At 35.9% G+C, this 15539-nt stretch overlaps 3 protein-coding genes across 8 annotated transcripts in view; 2 read left to right on the forward strand and 1 right to left on the reverse strand.

Moving 5' to 3' along the window:
- Positions 1-536, forward strand: part of LOC108976776 — an 18668-nt gene extending 18132 nt beyond the window's left edge. For all 5 annotated transcript variants that reach the window (XM_018946077.1, XM_018946075.1, XM_018946076.1 and 2 more), the window contains one exon: positions 63-536. In XM_018946077.1, the coding sequence (XP_018801622.1) occupies positions 63-259 (197 nt within the window). In that variant the 3' untranslated portion in view covers positions 260-536. The remainder of the gene's footprint in view (positions 1-62) is intronic.
- Positions 537-633: 97 nt separating this feature from the next.
- Positions 634-4949, reverse strand: LOC108976775 (kinesin-like protein Klp61F). The gene is made up of 10 exons (XM_018946074.1): positions 4759-4949; positions 4390-4690; positions 3588-4170; positions 3080-3525; positions 2882-3025; positions 2660-2819; positions 1508-2593; positions 1312-1445; positions 989-1231; positions 634-918 (listed from the first exon to the last, which is right to left on the reverse strand). Exons 1-10 carry the CDS (start codon positions 4854-4856, stop codon positions 895-897), a joined length of 3219 nt encoding a protein of 1072 aa, XP_018801619.1. The 5' UTR covers positions 4857-4949; the 3' UTR covers positions 634-894.
- A 1485-nt stretch (positions 4950-6434) lies between these two features.
- LOC108976826 (lipoma HMGIC fusion partner-like 3 protein) overlaps positions 6435-15539 on the forward strand; it is a 29558-nt gene continuing 20453 nt past the window's right edge. For both annotated transcript variants that reach the window (XM_018946189.1, XM_018946190.1), the window contains exon 1: positions 6435-6908. The gene's annotated coding sequence lies outside the window, so the exon portion shown is untranslated. The remainder of the gene's footprint in view (positions 6909-15539) is intronic.

Below are 15539 nucleotides of genomic sequence, written 5' to 3' on the forward strand. Positions count from 1 at the left end.
TAATTTAAAATTAAAAAAAAAAAAATTCGAAATTTAAAAAAATTAAATTAATTAATTTGCAGGTTTTGGCGATTTCGTGCCCGCTAAGGGTGTGAAAGACGAATCGGAGCAGTCCATCGCTTACTGTTCGCTATATTTGCTCTTCGGCATAGCGCTTCTGGCGATGAGCTTCAATCTGGTGCAAGAGGAATTCATTTGCAACGTGAAAGAGGTGGCGAGACGCTTGGGAATTTTAAAGGATGAAGAAGACGACGATTAAAGTATGACGAGAAATTGTTTATTTTTATTTTGATTTTTCGTTTTTTGTTTTACAAATCAGCAAAGTAGATACAAAAGCACAAGCAAAATATTTACACAAAAATAACGGTTAGAAAGTGAAGCAATTTTAAATTGTATACATTTGAAAATAAACATACAACAAAGTAAGAGGAAGAGGTTACTAAAATAAAATAAAAAAGATTGAATTGAATTTTACCAAAACATTCAATGGCGACAATAAACGAAAGGATACAACGAAGGTACCGCTGCATATTGATACTAGTCATTCTACACCTCATATAATTGTATAGTATTGATATTTATTATATTTAACTTTTAAAAAGCTGTATTTTATGCAACAAAATTTTATTGTACATTTTTGTTGTAATTGCATGCGAGTTCAATAAATTTCGAAATCCCATAGCAGTGACTTATGCATTCGCGCCGCACTTTTGTCGTTTTCAATTAGATGCATGCTTTCGAGTAACTGTTAGGCATGCCGTTATTCATAATTAAGTAGCGCAAACTGCAGTTATGCATACCTTCAGCGTGAAGTACAAGCATTTGGTTTAAATATACAGTTAAATAATGTAAATAGCAAGAACGGTAATACAATAGAAGCGTTGCAAATAGTTTTTAGGACAAGTTCTCCTTGTTAGCCTGCAAATAAGGAAAAAAACAATCAGAAACACAGTACTTTCAATTTTTTTTGTTTTTTTAAATCACTCACTCTTGAAGTTGGTGCTGATGAGTTGTGTGCTGGGGACGCTTTGCGTGGCGAACTGCCGCTAGACAGTGAGTTGCTGTTGCGTAACTGCTTTTGCGATAAGATGGCATTTAATTTTTTGTTTGTGGCATTATTTGCTTGCGGCGTGACTACATTTGTTAGATCAATTGGTGTTGAGTTGAGTAGCATTTCCGCTTGAGATATTTCCTGCACAGAATTTTTCAACTCATGCTCATCCTCGCTGCCCTGTAATTCAAACGAGCGTGATAAATATAAAAATATTAGAATAAAAATTTCAAATATACTGCTATATAATGGCAACATACCTCATCAATAGGCGCTGTTGTGTCCAAATCGGACCACTCGTTCTCTTGACGAAACCGTTTCACAATGTCTATGTGTGGCGATGTGGACGCCAATGAACGAGGATAAACGTAATTGCGCTTTGATGGTGTAGCACCTGTAATATGCAATGGTAATTTGTATATTTTTCGGTGCAAATTCAACTACAATGTCTTTTACCTGTTGGCGCGTACGTCTTAAGCTCACTTTGTTTAAATTTGTCCACATCGCTGACGCAAGTGCCAATCTGCTCTTTGTAAGTGTTAGCATAATTCAGTATATTTTGCTGCGAGGCGTTGATCAAGCCAGACGTAATGGCCACATGTTGCTTGAAACGTTGGGCATCTTCCGTAAGACTCGCCTTTACATCATTAGTAGCTTCGTCAAGTTTCGACTCGCCCTCCAATCGTGCGCGCTTCACTTCGTCGACATATGTTCCCAGCGTTTTCTGTGTGCACTCCATATGTGTGGCGGCCGTAGTGGTGAACTCAGCGACGCGCACGCACCCATCTTGTTGGATGCTACAGAGCTGCTCCTTGAGCGTTGACTCTGCATTTGATTGTTGTTCGTGGCATTTCAGGGCTTCGGCGGTTTGCTTTTCAAACTGTTGCTGCGCTGCCACGTTCTCATTGCAACTCTCGTCGCAATAGGCTTGCGCAAATGTCGAGCTCTGTTGTAAGCGCTCGATGGTTGAAAGCGTGTTATCTTCCAATTTTATCGTTAGCTTGTTAATGGCGTCAGCGCGTGTCCTGCGACTCGTGTAGGATTTCTCTTTCAAGGTGTTCAATTTTTCGATGATTTCTTCCATAATTGTCTGTTCTTCGGCAGCCGCTGTGCGCTCATTTTCTATTTCTACATGCATTAGTGCCAAATGTTGTATGCTTATCTCGGAGATCTGTTTATTTTCAGCAATGCGTTCCGTTATTTTTTTGGTATGCACATGTAGATTTTGCGATTTTTCTTGCAGATTTTCTAAAACGGTTTTACACATTTTTTCGGTGTTTGCCTTTTGTTGCTCTGTGTACCGCACTAAATCTTGTAGTTTCTCTTGCATTTGTGCAATCATTTCGATTTGTTTACTCTCCAGCTCTTTAAACAGATTGGTAAGTTTAATTTTTTGTTCGCTGCTGGCATCGCCAAGCGTTTGTGAGTATTTTTCAATGATGTTGCTGGTTGATGCAAGTGATTCTTTGCATAAATCGTTGACTTTCTGTATTTTCATGCCGCTATCATTTATCAGCTTCTTGTGAGCATTTGAGGTGTTAGCTGTAATAAAGAATATATGTAATTAATATTTGAAATTTTTAGTACATTTAAATGGAATAATTTTACCAAATTCTTCTAGAAGCATTTTAGTGCATGAATCTTGTTTCTCTTTCAAAGTGCTTAAACTACTGTCCATTAATTCGAAGTTGTCATGCATACGTTCGGCGAAACGTTCACAAGCAGTTTGAATTTTCACATCAACATCTTTTCTGCGCTCAATTGTACTCTAAATGCGAAAAACAGTGTTGAACAAAATTTAAGGAAAAAATATATTTAAATTTTACATACATGCAATTGATGTGTGTCTTTTGTGGCAATGTCGGCAACATCTAAAATTTCCAATGCCTGATTCGTTAGCACCTCTTCGGTTTTCATGTGTGATTGCAGCAAAACCTTTTTCTCTTTATAACGTCGTTTAGTGTTATTGAGTATCTACAAATATATTTGTAAAAATATTTGTTTTAGCTATGTAGGTATTTTATTTACCCGTTTGGTCAGCTGCAATGCGCCTTGTGTCTGATTGAGATTTTGTTCCGCGCGCTTCAACTCTTCCGTTTTCTCCACCAAATTTAAGCTAACCTCGGTAAATATACGTTCTTTATTTTGTAGCTCATCCTTTAATGCTTTTAAAAGCAACATTTTCTCATTTAATTCCCGATTCTGTGAATCCATTTTCAATGTCATTTCGTTGTATGTGTCCTCTGCTAAGTAAATGCCATTTTTGTCTCTTGCCGCAATTAAATCCCGTTTCAGCTTATCAATCTCCTCGGTGTACTCTTTGAGCACAGTTTTCTTTGTTAGTTTTTGGTTTACTTCTGGTTTATTTTGTATGTTTTTAGCGCGATGTGCGTATTCCAATGTGCTCAATGTCTCCTCAATATCTTTATGGCCAGGTGAGATTGTGGCAATTATGGATGTTTTCGTGCGACCACCTAGTTTATTAATTTAACATAAATAAATAAGAAATACATAAATCGTCATTTTAAAAGCTCACCTAACGATTCTTGCAGCAAACGAGTTAGTTTGGACTCTCGGTATGGTATGTGCGGTGTGCGTTCTACTAGAGCGGTGATGACACGACCCAAAGTCAACAGACTTTGATTTATATTAACGGTTTCCCTAGCACGTATGCCTTTCTCATTACCCGCCTTGGTCACGTTTTCACTACCCGCTAGATCTACTAAGTTTAATTTGCCGATTTTCAACATTTCCTCGCCGTCTATGCCATTCTCACGTATATGTACCAGAATCGAGAATACTGTGTGCGATCGTGACGATTGCGCATTCATTAAGGTGGTAGCCGTCTTTCGCCGTTCTTTACCCTTTTCCAAAAGCTTATATACATCATCTTTGCTATGCACTGGTATCTCTTCCAAGCCTTGTATGATAACTGAGCCCTTCTTTGTGCTATCGTCAAAGATACGTATTTTTACACTATCATCTGATGATAGCAAATCGCATAATTCCTCATTATATAATTCCAAATAAGAAATACGCATCGAAAATTCCATCTCCAACATACGTAATTCGTCGAATAGGTGACTCAGAGCGCGTGGTATAATACCAATGTCAGAATCCTTAAAAACAAAAAAAGTTGCCAATTAGTTTAACTGCATTCTAATGTCTTTTACAATCAGTAGCAGCGTTCCAATTAAGTTCAGGTAGAGAGTTTAAATAGTCACATTTCAAGGCTACATGTTGTGCCTTTTCAACAAACTGGTTTTTCACCCACATATGCGATTAAGCTGCTAACACAAACCCTTTTCAAAGTCATTAATGCAAAAAATTATACTTACGTCTTCCCAAGACGATTTCAACTCGGCGCATTCAGTGCCCACCATTGTGTGCGTTTTTCCCGTACCAGTTTGTCCATAAGCAAATACAGTACAGTTGTAGCCGGACAGTACCTCCTCAATGAGAGGCGCCACAACTGTGCTGTAGACATCTGCTTGGCGTGAATCCGTACCAAATACGCGATCAAATGTAAATTTTTTGGTCAGCTTTGATTCAATTGTATGCCTTGTTACGATTTCACGATGTGAAACCGTTTCAATTACTTCCGCGGACCGTATACATCGTTCTCGTGCATTTAAAGGCCTAAACAGCAAACATGAAGTTTAAGACACATTTGTTTTTTCAAAGGAAGCAAAGCGTTTGTTACTTACCTAACGCGCACATAAACTTGAATATTTTGATTCGATATCTTGCGTGGCTGCTGGCTCGATGCGTTATTATTTGCACCTGAAGAAGTGTTCATCGCCATGAAATTGTTTAATTAATGTTCAATAAATACAAAAAATACAAGGAAAAAGTTCGCTACAGTTTCGCTGCTATTTACGTATTCCAATCGGCTGAATTCGAAACGACCGTTTGAAATGCTTCGTTCAATTTCGTACAGCTGGCCGAATACAAAGTGCTGCCAATCAACCCAGTGTTGCTTAGAAACGAAAGTGTTGCCAGTAAGCATGTCAAAATATTAAAATTGATTTTAATTGATTTTTGCATTCACTTAGTTGAATTATTTTGTATGATTATTGTAATTATAATTTAAAGTCAGTATTTATATAATGTCGAAACTGAATAAATTTTTGTCTTTAAAACAACTTGGGCTCAATAACATCGCGTTCCACAAAACTTTTGAACTGAATTTTTTTGCTAGCATAGCAATAACAAAAACATATGTATTTGTAAGGAAGATGGCGGAAGTTGTAATTCATTTAGCAGGAACTAATAGCTGATAATTCTTTAAAAATATTCTATCTGATTCAATATCTACATGAAATACCATACGTTGAATAGTTGAATGTGGTTTTATAAATTACCAAGTCCAATTATAGAAGTGGCTTTAAAGAGCTAATATTTCGGATGCTCCTTAGCATTGAACTTAAGGTTAACTGGATTATAAAATTATTGTTTTCTCGCTCAAAAAATGGGACAAATGGTTTTTATAGTATTTACTTGTTAAAGTTATCTTTCTACCACGACAAATTCGGTAAAGTTTTTTGTCAGGAAAGGGAAGATAGAAGAAATATTTCTAATAGCAGAAAATATTGGAGCAGAAGGTAAGCTTCAATTATATATGCCTATATATTTTAAACTGGACTATATATTTAATTTTTCGGATCTCAAAAACATATATGATGTTGAACCCAGTTGAGTGGCACCTTAAATATATTGGTAAGCTAGAGTCTTATTGCCGAATAGAGATCAGTAACTTCGTTCCCACGACAGCCCGGGTTTGCGTAACCGGAACTGGCACGAATTTTTTATCCGGGCAAGGACTGTCAACTCGGCAGGATTTTGCCGTTACAACAACAAATATCACTAACAAAAACTTAAAACTATGAGCTAAATTTAAGATATTTTGAAACAATTCAATAATGTTTAAGTAGTTCATTTTCAAAATATACTCTGCCTGAATATCCAAAATTCAAGTCCAAATTGTTTTATTATATATGTGTATGTTTGTATTTCATTCTCACTCAAAAATAGATTTTACTCAAAATATGCCTAAATATCAAGCAGTGCCTTAAGACCGGCTTCTGGCAGGAAAACAAAATTTAAAACAATTTAAATTTTAGGATTTAAAAATATATTAGAATATTCAATATTTATTTATCTATAAGGCCCTGACAAATGCATTTTGGCAACATAAATATAACTCAAATTCTAAATATTTTGCTGAGCATGAGAGACTCATAAATATGTATATAAACATAAACAAGTGTTTTCATTTGAGCCATATCTCGCTCGCTAAAGGTAGAAACGATCGCCAGCTCCACGCTCCAAGCCAAGTTATGAGCACAACCAAGAGTTTAGTTACTAAAAGTCGTTGGTTTGTGCTAACGTCTCGCGCGGACGATCATGTTTTCGAGCAAAGTGTGAAAATTCGTTATTGTGTTTAATTTTCTTTTCTTTGGTATAACCAAGTATTAGCTCAAAGAAGAAAGCAAAGCATACTTTTTATTACATTGCAGTGCGGACATCGGTAATTCTTAGGAAAATACGAAAAATATAGTATTTGCAATATTTCGTGCATTTCGCAAGAGTGCAAGTGGAGAAACGCGAATGCGACACCACCGGTGACGTTCAAAAAGTCATCAAAAGGCAAAAGCCAAAGCGAGTTTTACGCAAATACATACACACATACATAATGCTCTACATGGATATACTTACATAGTGAATATAAACAAATTCGGTGCATATTTTACTCGCATTGCGGCGTTTTTCTGCTTTAATCGCGTTTTCTGGTGGCAAATGCCATTTGTGCACGACGCTGATCATACTCACATACATACACACATATAGACTAAAAGTAAGTTAGAGCGAGTTACGAAAAATGTTTAGTTACTGTGTGAATACTAAAGGTGTTATATGGGTTTTGAACTAATTTAGTGATTGAAATGTGTTTTTTTGGTATTTTGTTATTTCAGTTAGCTAATATAAATGCTGTTAACTGCATAATTGACTATATGGAACTCGGATGAAAGGATAAGGCATATGTATAATAGTTGAAAATTAGAACATTTTTTTTTTAGATTCTAGTATACTACATTAGCATTTACAAATATTTATATATGCATGTGTGTGTAAAGGGTTTTAGAAAATTGCAACAAAACAATAGCCAACTGATACGTCAGAGAAATGTGGCGCGTAGCTATTTTCGCAACAAGAAAAACCTGACGAACAGGTAGTAAACTGCGGCGTATAAAAGCAAAAACAAAAACAAAAAACAGGGAAAAAGAATAAGAATGGTAAATGATAGAGAACAGCGACTAGCGCGTTGACGTTTGTTAAAATATTTTAGTGGGAACAAGTATGTAGTTACGCTTATATATACATACATACGTTATATATATGTATGTAGCGAAGTCCACTTGTGAATTTATTTATAGCAGTTTTTACTATGCGATGGATGCCTACTTGTCAGTTGCTTACTTCACCCAAGAAGAATCTCAGCTTCTCTTATTGTCTTGTGGTTTGGTCTTCGCCCATTGTTTGCATAAACACACACACACACACACATACATACACTCAAATACGTGACGCATGTACATCCATATAATTTATTAACAAGTTCGCTTTTAGTTTGTAACTCAAGACTTGCTGTTTTATTGTTATTGTACCTATTTCGTTTTTCGACCGCATTTGTTGTTGTTAACCACTTTTATAGACTATCAGCGACACATTGACTGTTCGAATTCCAAATAGTCTAACGTACATACATATGTATGTTTTTGTGTATATAGCCGCTAGATAAGCATTGTATTTGGCCAGCATGAGAAACGTGATCTAGTAATTTGCACAAAACTCTCTACAGCTGAAAAATGAAAACAAATCAGTCTTCTCGCACTCCGTCAAGGGGTGCGGTGTAGTTTCACAAAACGACTCAAGCGCATAGAAATCACGTACAAAAGCGGATATAACCATAGAAGTCATAATGTGTTCTTAGCATGAGAATTTGGCAACGATGATGAAAAAGTTGCTATTGTTTTTTTTTTATATATCGGGAAAGTCGGAAGAAGTCTGTCTATTAGAGTATTTTGGATGAAGGATATAAAGTGACTGTTCATGGAAATGCTGTTTTAGGCCTCAGCTAATTATTTTCAACTTAAGTTTTAGGTTCAAAACCACAATTTCCATGTTTATGTTTTATTAAATTAATTATATTTATTTTCTAATTTTTAAGAAAAACCACCTGCTATACTCCTACAAGTTCTTACCGGTCAGTAGTTTAGTACAACTGGGGCCATTCCGTCAAAAGTGGCAGCTTTTCGGTGGTCTACGAAGCCGATTTATATAGGAAATTTCCAGTTATTATTCATTTCAATAATCTGTGTGTTCTTGAAAGTCACGTCGGCCACCCCAGAGCGATTAACGATGCTCCAGGTTGCTGACCGAGGTTAATATTACTTAAGAGACAACAACGGCTTGATCAATTAGAACTTAAGTATTTTATGTTTATTTCCCCTTTAAACGTTAATCAGAAACACTGTCGTGTCAGCTCTATCAAAGTTGATTATGAGGGTATGTTAGGTGGGGTTAAGAGTTCGATCCTAAATCGACAAAGCGCCTTGAGCTTACCAAAAATTTGTGTAAAGGCCTAATGCTAATTCCGCCAAAGTCTCTTAGTTCGCCGCAGGTATGACAGCCGAAATGTGTCACTCTCAGTTTTGCAAGAGCTGGACAATGTTTGAGAAAGTGCTTGGATCTTCCCATTTCACCTTCTTGCATATAACTTTGATATGAATACATATTGTCTAATAAGAACTCCTACTCCCTTCCCTCGACAGTCGGGTCGAAGTAGCCGATACGGAACCGGATTTAAATACAGTCAAGCACTTTCAGCTCGGCACCATGCCTCGAAACTAGTTTAGGAATTCTTCCTGGCGCTACAACAACAAATACTACTACGAATACCGCAATGTGAAGGTTGCTAAGGGCAAGCAGCTCAGAATATTTCCTGCGTTCTAAGGTTAAAAGCATCTCTCAGTCGCTTTGGAGTTGGCCTTCGACCAACGCCTGCTAAGCGCACGCAAAGTTCATGGTTCCAGTGCTAAGTTTAGTCAGAGATCCAACTCTTTGCCAAGCTGATACGTGCGGAACGAGGTGTCACCTCGAGTTTGACAATGAAGTAGCTTGATGCTGTTTCTAGCGAGGACACACACTAGTTTTCTAACTTTGAGCGTACAGTCAGCGAGCTCAGCGCTTGTATTGCCGCATGACAGTCGTATTGAATGCTCACCAAAAGAGCCTGCACTTGGAACAGTATGTCTGCTGCTACTTTAAAAACAGCGTATTATTTCTGAAATACACTACAAAAGTCGAGTACAGAAGACTCTCTCTCCAACCCACATTCTTAGCTTCTACCCAACCATGTAAAGGTGCCCAAGTTTTCTGGGACGCAGTTGAAAAAGCCAAAAAGCTGATTATCAGTAAATGAGGTTTCCGACTGGGCGACTCGTGAAGATTGATATCTTTTTTTATATTTAAAGTATCAGTAAATAACTAACGTGAGCATTGAATCTAATTTGCTCAAGCTCAAAGCTCAATATTCTATTGCTTGCCATGACGTTTTTTTATGGAAATACAATTATATTTACTTCAAGATATCCCCAAACCTGAGATGTTTTGGTTCCTTTTGAATTTTTTCAAGTTTGATATAGCCATATTTCGGCTCACTTTTGATTAGTTCATTCCCTACAATCGAAAATGGCTTGACCCACATCCAGATTCACAGATTTGAATTATCTTTCAGCAGAAATCCACAATAATAAATAAAGCAAATATTAGCATAATTTGCGAAAAACCAAAAGAGAAATCTGTCCAATACTTAGGAAAAAATAGCATATGTAGTAAAAACAACAACAAAATACATATTAATTAAATATGAAAATGAAAAAAGGAACTATAACTATAAGTATACATTTAAATAATTCGATCAAAAGAAATGAAAATAAAAAGAGATTAAAAAGAAGAAAGGAGAAATGGCGAGCAAATAAACGAATGCTTCTATTTTGGTTTAGACATATTTTGGCAATTTCTTTTTCGCTTCTCCTTTTTCTGTTTGACCATCATGAGCGAAATCCGGTAGAGCACATCCGCACCAGTCATTTTGTTTTGTGTAATCAAAAATATTGGTATACCCTACAAGTCATAATTGCATTGTTGAGATAATGAGTGATAAACCCTACTCTGATATATATTTTTTGTAAATATTTTATGATATGTTTTATGATTATGACTTGACTGATGAGTAAATGATAATACAATAGAAAAATATCCTCAGAGCATCTCGAATAAGACGGCGATACTTTTCGGAGCTTTTAGTGTTCGGAATTGTCAGCTATTCTTATCGAATCAGTATATTCTCTTTCGATTCTTCATAAGTACTAACATTATATCTTCTGGTTAAACTGTGAACTATCTGATCTCGAAACTTCCTTGGCTAAATTTGTTAATTTAAGTAAACATTTGGTAGCAGATTTTCTATATTTTGGTATAGTATCTTGCGAATCTAATTTTTGATATAGTTTTTGGAGAAAAAGTCAAGTAACTATGAGTTCATTGAGTTTTTGGCGGTTTTTCCCGGCTTTTTGGAAAGGGTGGAGTGGAAAGAGTTAATAAGTAAATTTTTTGTTTCGTTCCATCATATTTGTTCAGCTAGATGCCCGCCTGAAGGTTATACTTTCAACCATTCTTCATTTCGTTTGCTTGATTTTACTTCTTGTTTCTTCCTGCATTTTCCATTTACTATATTTGGGGCAATATGATCCACATTTCAACATATTCGTGAGCGCTTGAAATTCAAGCCAAAACATTGAAGAAATGCGAACTTCAGTTAACCATGAGTTCATTTGCCCATAAGTGGTGGTGGCGATGAGAATGGACGAACAACCAGTAAACTATTTTCGCACCACTTACCACAACAACAACTCCAGCAAATAACTTACAATTCATTTTATACTTCGTAGCATGAAACGTGTACTTCATTTGCCACTGCGCATGCGTCGCTTCTTCAAACGCTGCTTGCCGCTGTTAACTCAAGCGTTTGGCGCCACGCTGCATCAACGCGCTAGGGAAATAAATACTAGAAAAAATCACAAAACCCAACTCTTTAAGTGCTTATAAATACCGTCTTATAATAATGTTGTGCTTTGTTTTACTCTTGTAACATTTTATTTGCTGTTGTTGTTAATCTGGTAGTCGGTGGGCCGGCTGGCTGGCTGGTTGCTTACAAATGCAGCGTCAAGTCGCCGCGCGTCGTTGGTGGTGTCTTAGATACGGCAAATAATTAAGTGCCATCATAAAAACATTAAAGACACTTTTGTAACGGAAGTTTAGCGAGTTCACACGCTCAGTACGGCTAATTGTTGGGCTACGTGCTGCGTGTGACGCGTTCGAGGTGTGTACTTACTATAAATGGTCGTAGACGATGACAGTCAAACAAAGCATTTTGATGGTGAAAAATATATTTTAATTCTGTGTAGATGTGCCTTTCTAGCTTTGTTGTCTGGCGACATATTGTGAAAATATTTGGTTTTCAGCATTCTTTGAATATTTTAGCAATCTAGAAAACTACTTTTTTAATTGAAATTAATGCTGTTCATGGCTTTAATCTTGCCGTTTGCACTGAGACTTTGCCTCATTTCACAAAAGTATATAAAAATCTAAAAGATCATATAACTATCTTGCTAAGCTTTTGTCTGACTCCATAAATACTCTTTTATTGCGCTTTGATATCGCTCTACCAAAGCATAACTCACTAAGCTTTTATTTTGTTTTTCAAAAACAGAGCTTTCACCAAGCTCTAAAAATCGGGACAAACTGTTTTGGCGAGCTTTCATGTTGCTTTACTAAATCGTGATAAACATACAAAGTTTTCATTCCATTTTGTAAAAGTAACAAACTGTGATTTACTGTGCTTTCAGCTACTTTTACCAAAGCATTAAGCTTTTAGCTTCTTGTGCAAAAATGGAGCTTTCATTATGCTCTACAAGCATCGTCACAACTTTCATGTTGTTTTACAAAATCCTGACAAACATACAAAGTTTTCATCTTATAAAAGCTGCAAACTGCAGCTACTTCCACAAAAGCATAACTAAATCGCTCACCGAGTTTTCATCCCATATAGAAAAAACTTTCAGCTTATTCTTCAAAAGTACAATGGTTAAGGGATTTTTACTCTTGCGTAAAATATAATAGACTGTCTCAGATATCTCGCTCAACAAAAACATAACGTACTGGCTCACTGAGCTTTCAACTAATTTTACAAAAGCATAACACACTGACTCACTGAGCTTTCAGCGTCTTCTAAGAAAGCATAACTAAGTGACTAAATGAATGGAGTTTTCATCCCATTTTGCAAAAGCGTCCAGCTTCTTCTATACAAGCATAACAAAGTTGCTCAGTTGTTTTCAACTCTCTCTACTAAAGCATATTAAACTTAATGAGCTTTCATGCTATATTTGAGAGTTTTGTGCTTTTCAAAGCTGGTTCACAAAGCTTTTACCTCGCTCTACAGGAATATATTTTTAAAAAGAGAACTGTGATAAAGAAATGGACAATCGGAAGGGTTTCCTTTTTATAGATAGATTCCGTCAAGACTTGAGAGTTGGTTTTAACTTTCAAATGTTTTTATCAAGTCAGAGATTCATCAGAGACTCCATTTATAGGAATTTCCGAACTTTTGTCATAAAAATGTGTATACTCTATACAAAGCAAAGATATCCAACATGTTATAATATAAAGTTTAGATTGCTGATGAAGTCCATTTGTTCGTTGGAATATGGTCCATTAATTTGTTGTAAAAATATTTTTGTTTTTTTTTTCATTAAAAAACGCCAATTAAACTCAATCCTACTTCATTTGCCGCCTTTTTACAGAATTAGTAAAAACATCAAATTTAATTACAGCCACCCAGCTAAAGACCTTGTGCAACTCTGCTTTTAGTGAGTTAATAAAAAAGTTTAATTTGGAACTAATCCACTTTGGCTCACCAAATTAACCACCGACTACTAACGAAAGCCATTTATGTTACTTGTTGGCGGCTAATATAGACTAATTAATGTTTTAACATATCAAATTGCATTCAAATCTAAAATAACACAAACACACTTGCAATAATACACACATATATAATTCTGCTTATACAATATAATATCACATTCCACTTGGTTGTTATGTAATTACGAGCACATTTGTGCCAAATACAGTTGCATTTTGCGTTTTGCTCTCCATTTTGCAATTTATGCAGATCCAATTACCGACAAAGTGAATTTTTTATGAAAATTAAGCAATAAAAATTTGAACTAAACTGATATTCTTTCTTAATTAACTTGAAAAAATAATCATTTTTATTTCAAGGCAAAGGATTTTTGATGTTATAGTTATCAGAATTTATTACAGCTGCAGATATTTTCAGTTTTTTGATATGATAAATATACTTATTTAAGGGGTTACATGGGATTCGTCGGATAAAAAACCACCTTTTTTCAACAAGTTTTTTATCACATAAAAATGAAATATTTTATTAGAATTTTTTATTATTACAAACATACACTGTTACCAAAGAAATTCTGAAAATTAATAAAAATAATATTTAAACTCGGCATCGAGAGGCCATTTCCGGTGACACCTCGGAAAAAAGATGCGCCCGCGTTGGCCATTAACTCCTTACAAAATCACCTAATGTGAAAAGATACGTGTTTTAGCTAAAACCTTAACTTAGAACTTGGACAAAGAAAAATAACTGAAATTTGGAGTTTTTGGCAGGCATTTTAACAAAAAAAAATTTCAGTGAAAATTTCGCAACATTATTTTTTGCAAATAATTGCAATCGAAAAGCAGGTACTTTAAAATTTGTATTTCAAAGACCTGTGTAAAAGTTCATGGAGATCGTTTGAGTATTTCTCGAGAAATCTTAAACGGCGCGCTTAGCCTGGCTAGCCTCGAACGCGAACGTTATGCCTTGAGGCTGTATCCCCGAAACTATTATTCGGATGAACTTGAAAATTAAGGACAACATTCTATAGATATTTTAGAATTTAATAAGACATAAAAAATCGATTTTTTGAAACCAGTAAACCTATGTAATCTCTTAATTCGTTGAACTATGTCAATGGCGTCGTATATCTCGGACAATCTCGGATAGAACCTTTCTCTCGAAAACTCATAAGGTTGACTCATCAGATGTTGCCATCAGCTATACCTCTGCACCATATAGGTGATCGAGGATGATGAGTGGCTTGTAGAATTTGGTCTTTGATTGTCGAGATGGGATTTTACTTCTCAATTGCCTACTCACTCCAAAGTAGCACCTGTTAGAAAGAGTTATTCTGCGTTAGATTTCGAGGCTGACATTGCTTTTGCTGGTTCCAAGATAGACGAAATTATCTACGACTTCCAAGTTATGACTGTCAATAGTGACGTGGAACGCGTACAAAATACAGCTTGTTCAAGAACTAAAGCCGCTCGATCTTTCGAAGCGACATCGTATCACTCTATGGGCTCTTGAAAAGCTCCAAGAAGATCCGATGGTTTCGAGCCAAATTTTATTCGGCAATGATTTTAGTGTAATGTATTTATTGAGAGAACACTTCGGTGAGCAGATAATTTCATGTTTTGGGCCGGTCGATTGGCCACCAAGATTGTGTGATATCACTCCGTTAGACTTTTTCCTGTCGGGATATGTAAAGTTTAAAGTTTTTGCAGACAATTCCGCTTCGATTCAGGCTTTGGAGCAAAAACACATCACAGTTACCAGTCGAAATACTCGATCTTCATCGAAAATCAGACTCAATGGATGGAACATCTAAGACGTAAGCACGGCCAAAATTTGAAAAAGATAATATTCATAAATGACAAAGAATATTTTTTCGAATGGTAAATTAAATTTTAAGCTTCGAAATGGATCACCCATAAAATAACCTGTTTATATTTTTTCTCATATAAATTAATTAAAATTTTCCATAAATCTCTATAATCCAAACAAGTCATTTTATTATTTCATATTCCGTTACTCCCGACATTCTTGCATAATTCGCATGGAAAAGCCAGTCGCCATTCTGCGGTGAGTCATTTTCATAGATCCAGAGGCGCATATCTGGTGCCTGCAAGAGTGCAAATTGCTCAAGCGGGCGGCAAATTATGCTCTTACATATATACAGTTAAGCATATTTTACTACACTGTGAGAAAGCAGTTGTAATTACAATTTCATTAAAAATCAAATTACCAGTCATTGAAGCAATTACTTCCTCAATACTTTGCATGCAAACACTCAACCACTAGCGTAATCGGAATTTTCGTAAAGTTTACCGATTGTTGCCTTACTGCCTACAAATCTATGAGTGTGCGCACAAGCTTGCCAGACGAGTTTCACAGCGTTCGCAGCGTATTCATGGCGCAAATTCATTTGTCATCATTTCTTGTTTTACTAAGGCATTT

This window comes from Bactrocera latifrons, unplaced genomic scaffold (genome assembly GCF_001853355.1).
Source record: "Bactrocera latifrons isolate USDA-ARS-PBARC rearing strain unplaced genomic scaffold, ASM185335v1 scaffold_8, whole genome shotgun sequence".
Lineage (NCBI taxonomy): Eukaryota > Metazoa > Arthropoda > Insecta > Diptera > Tephritidae > Bactrocera > Bactrocera latifrons.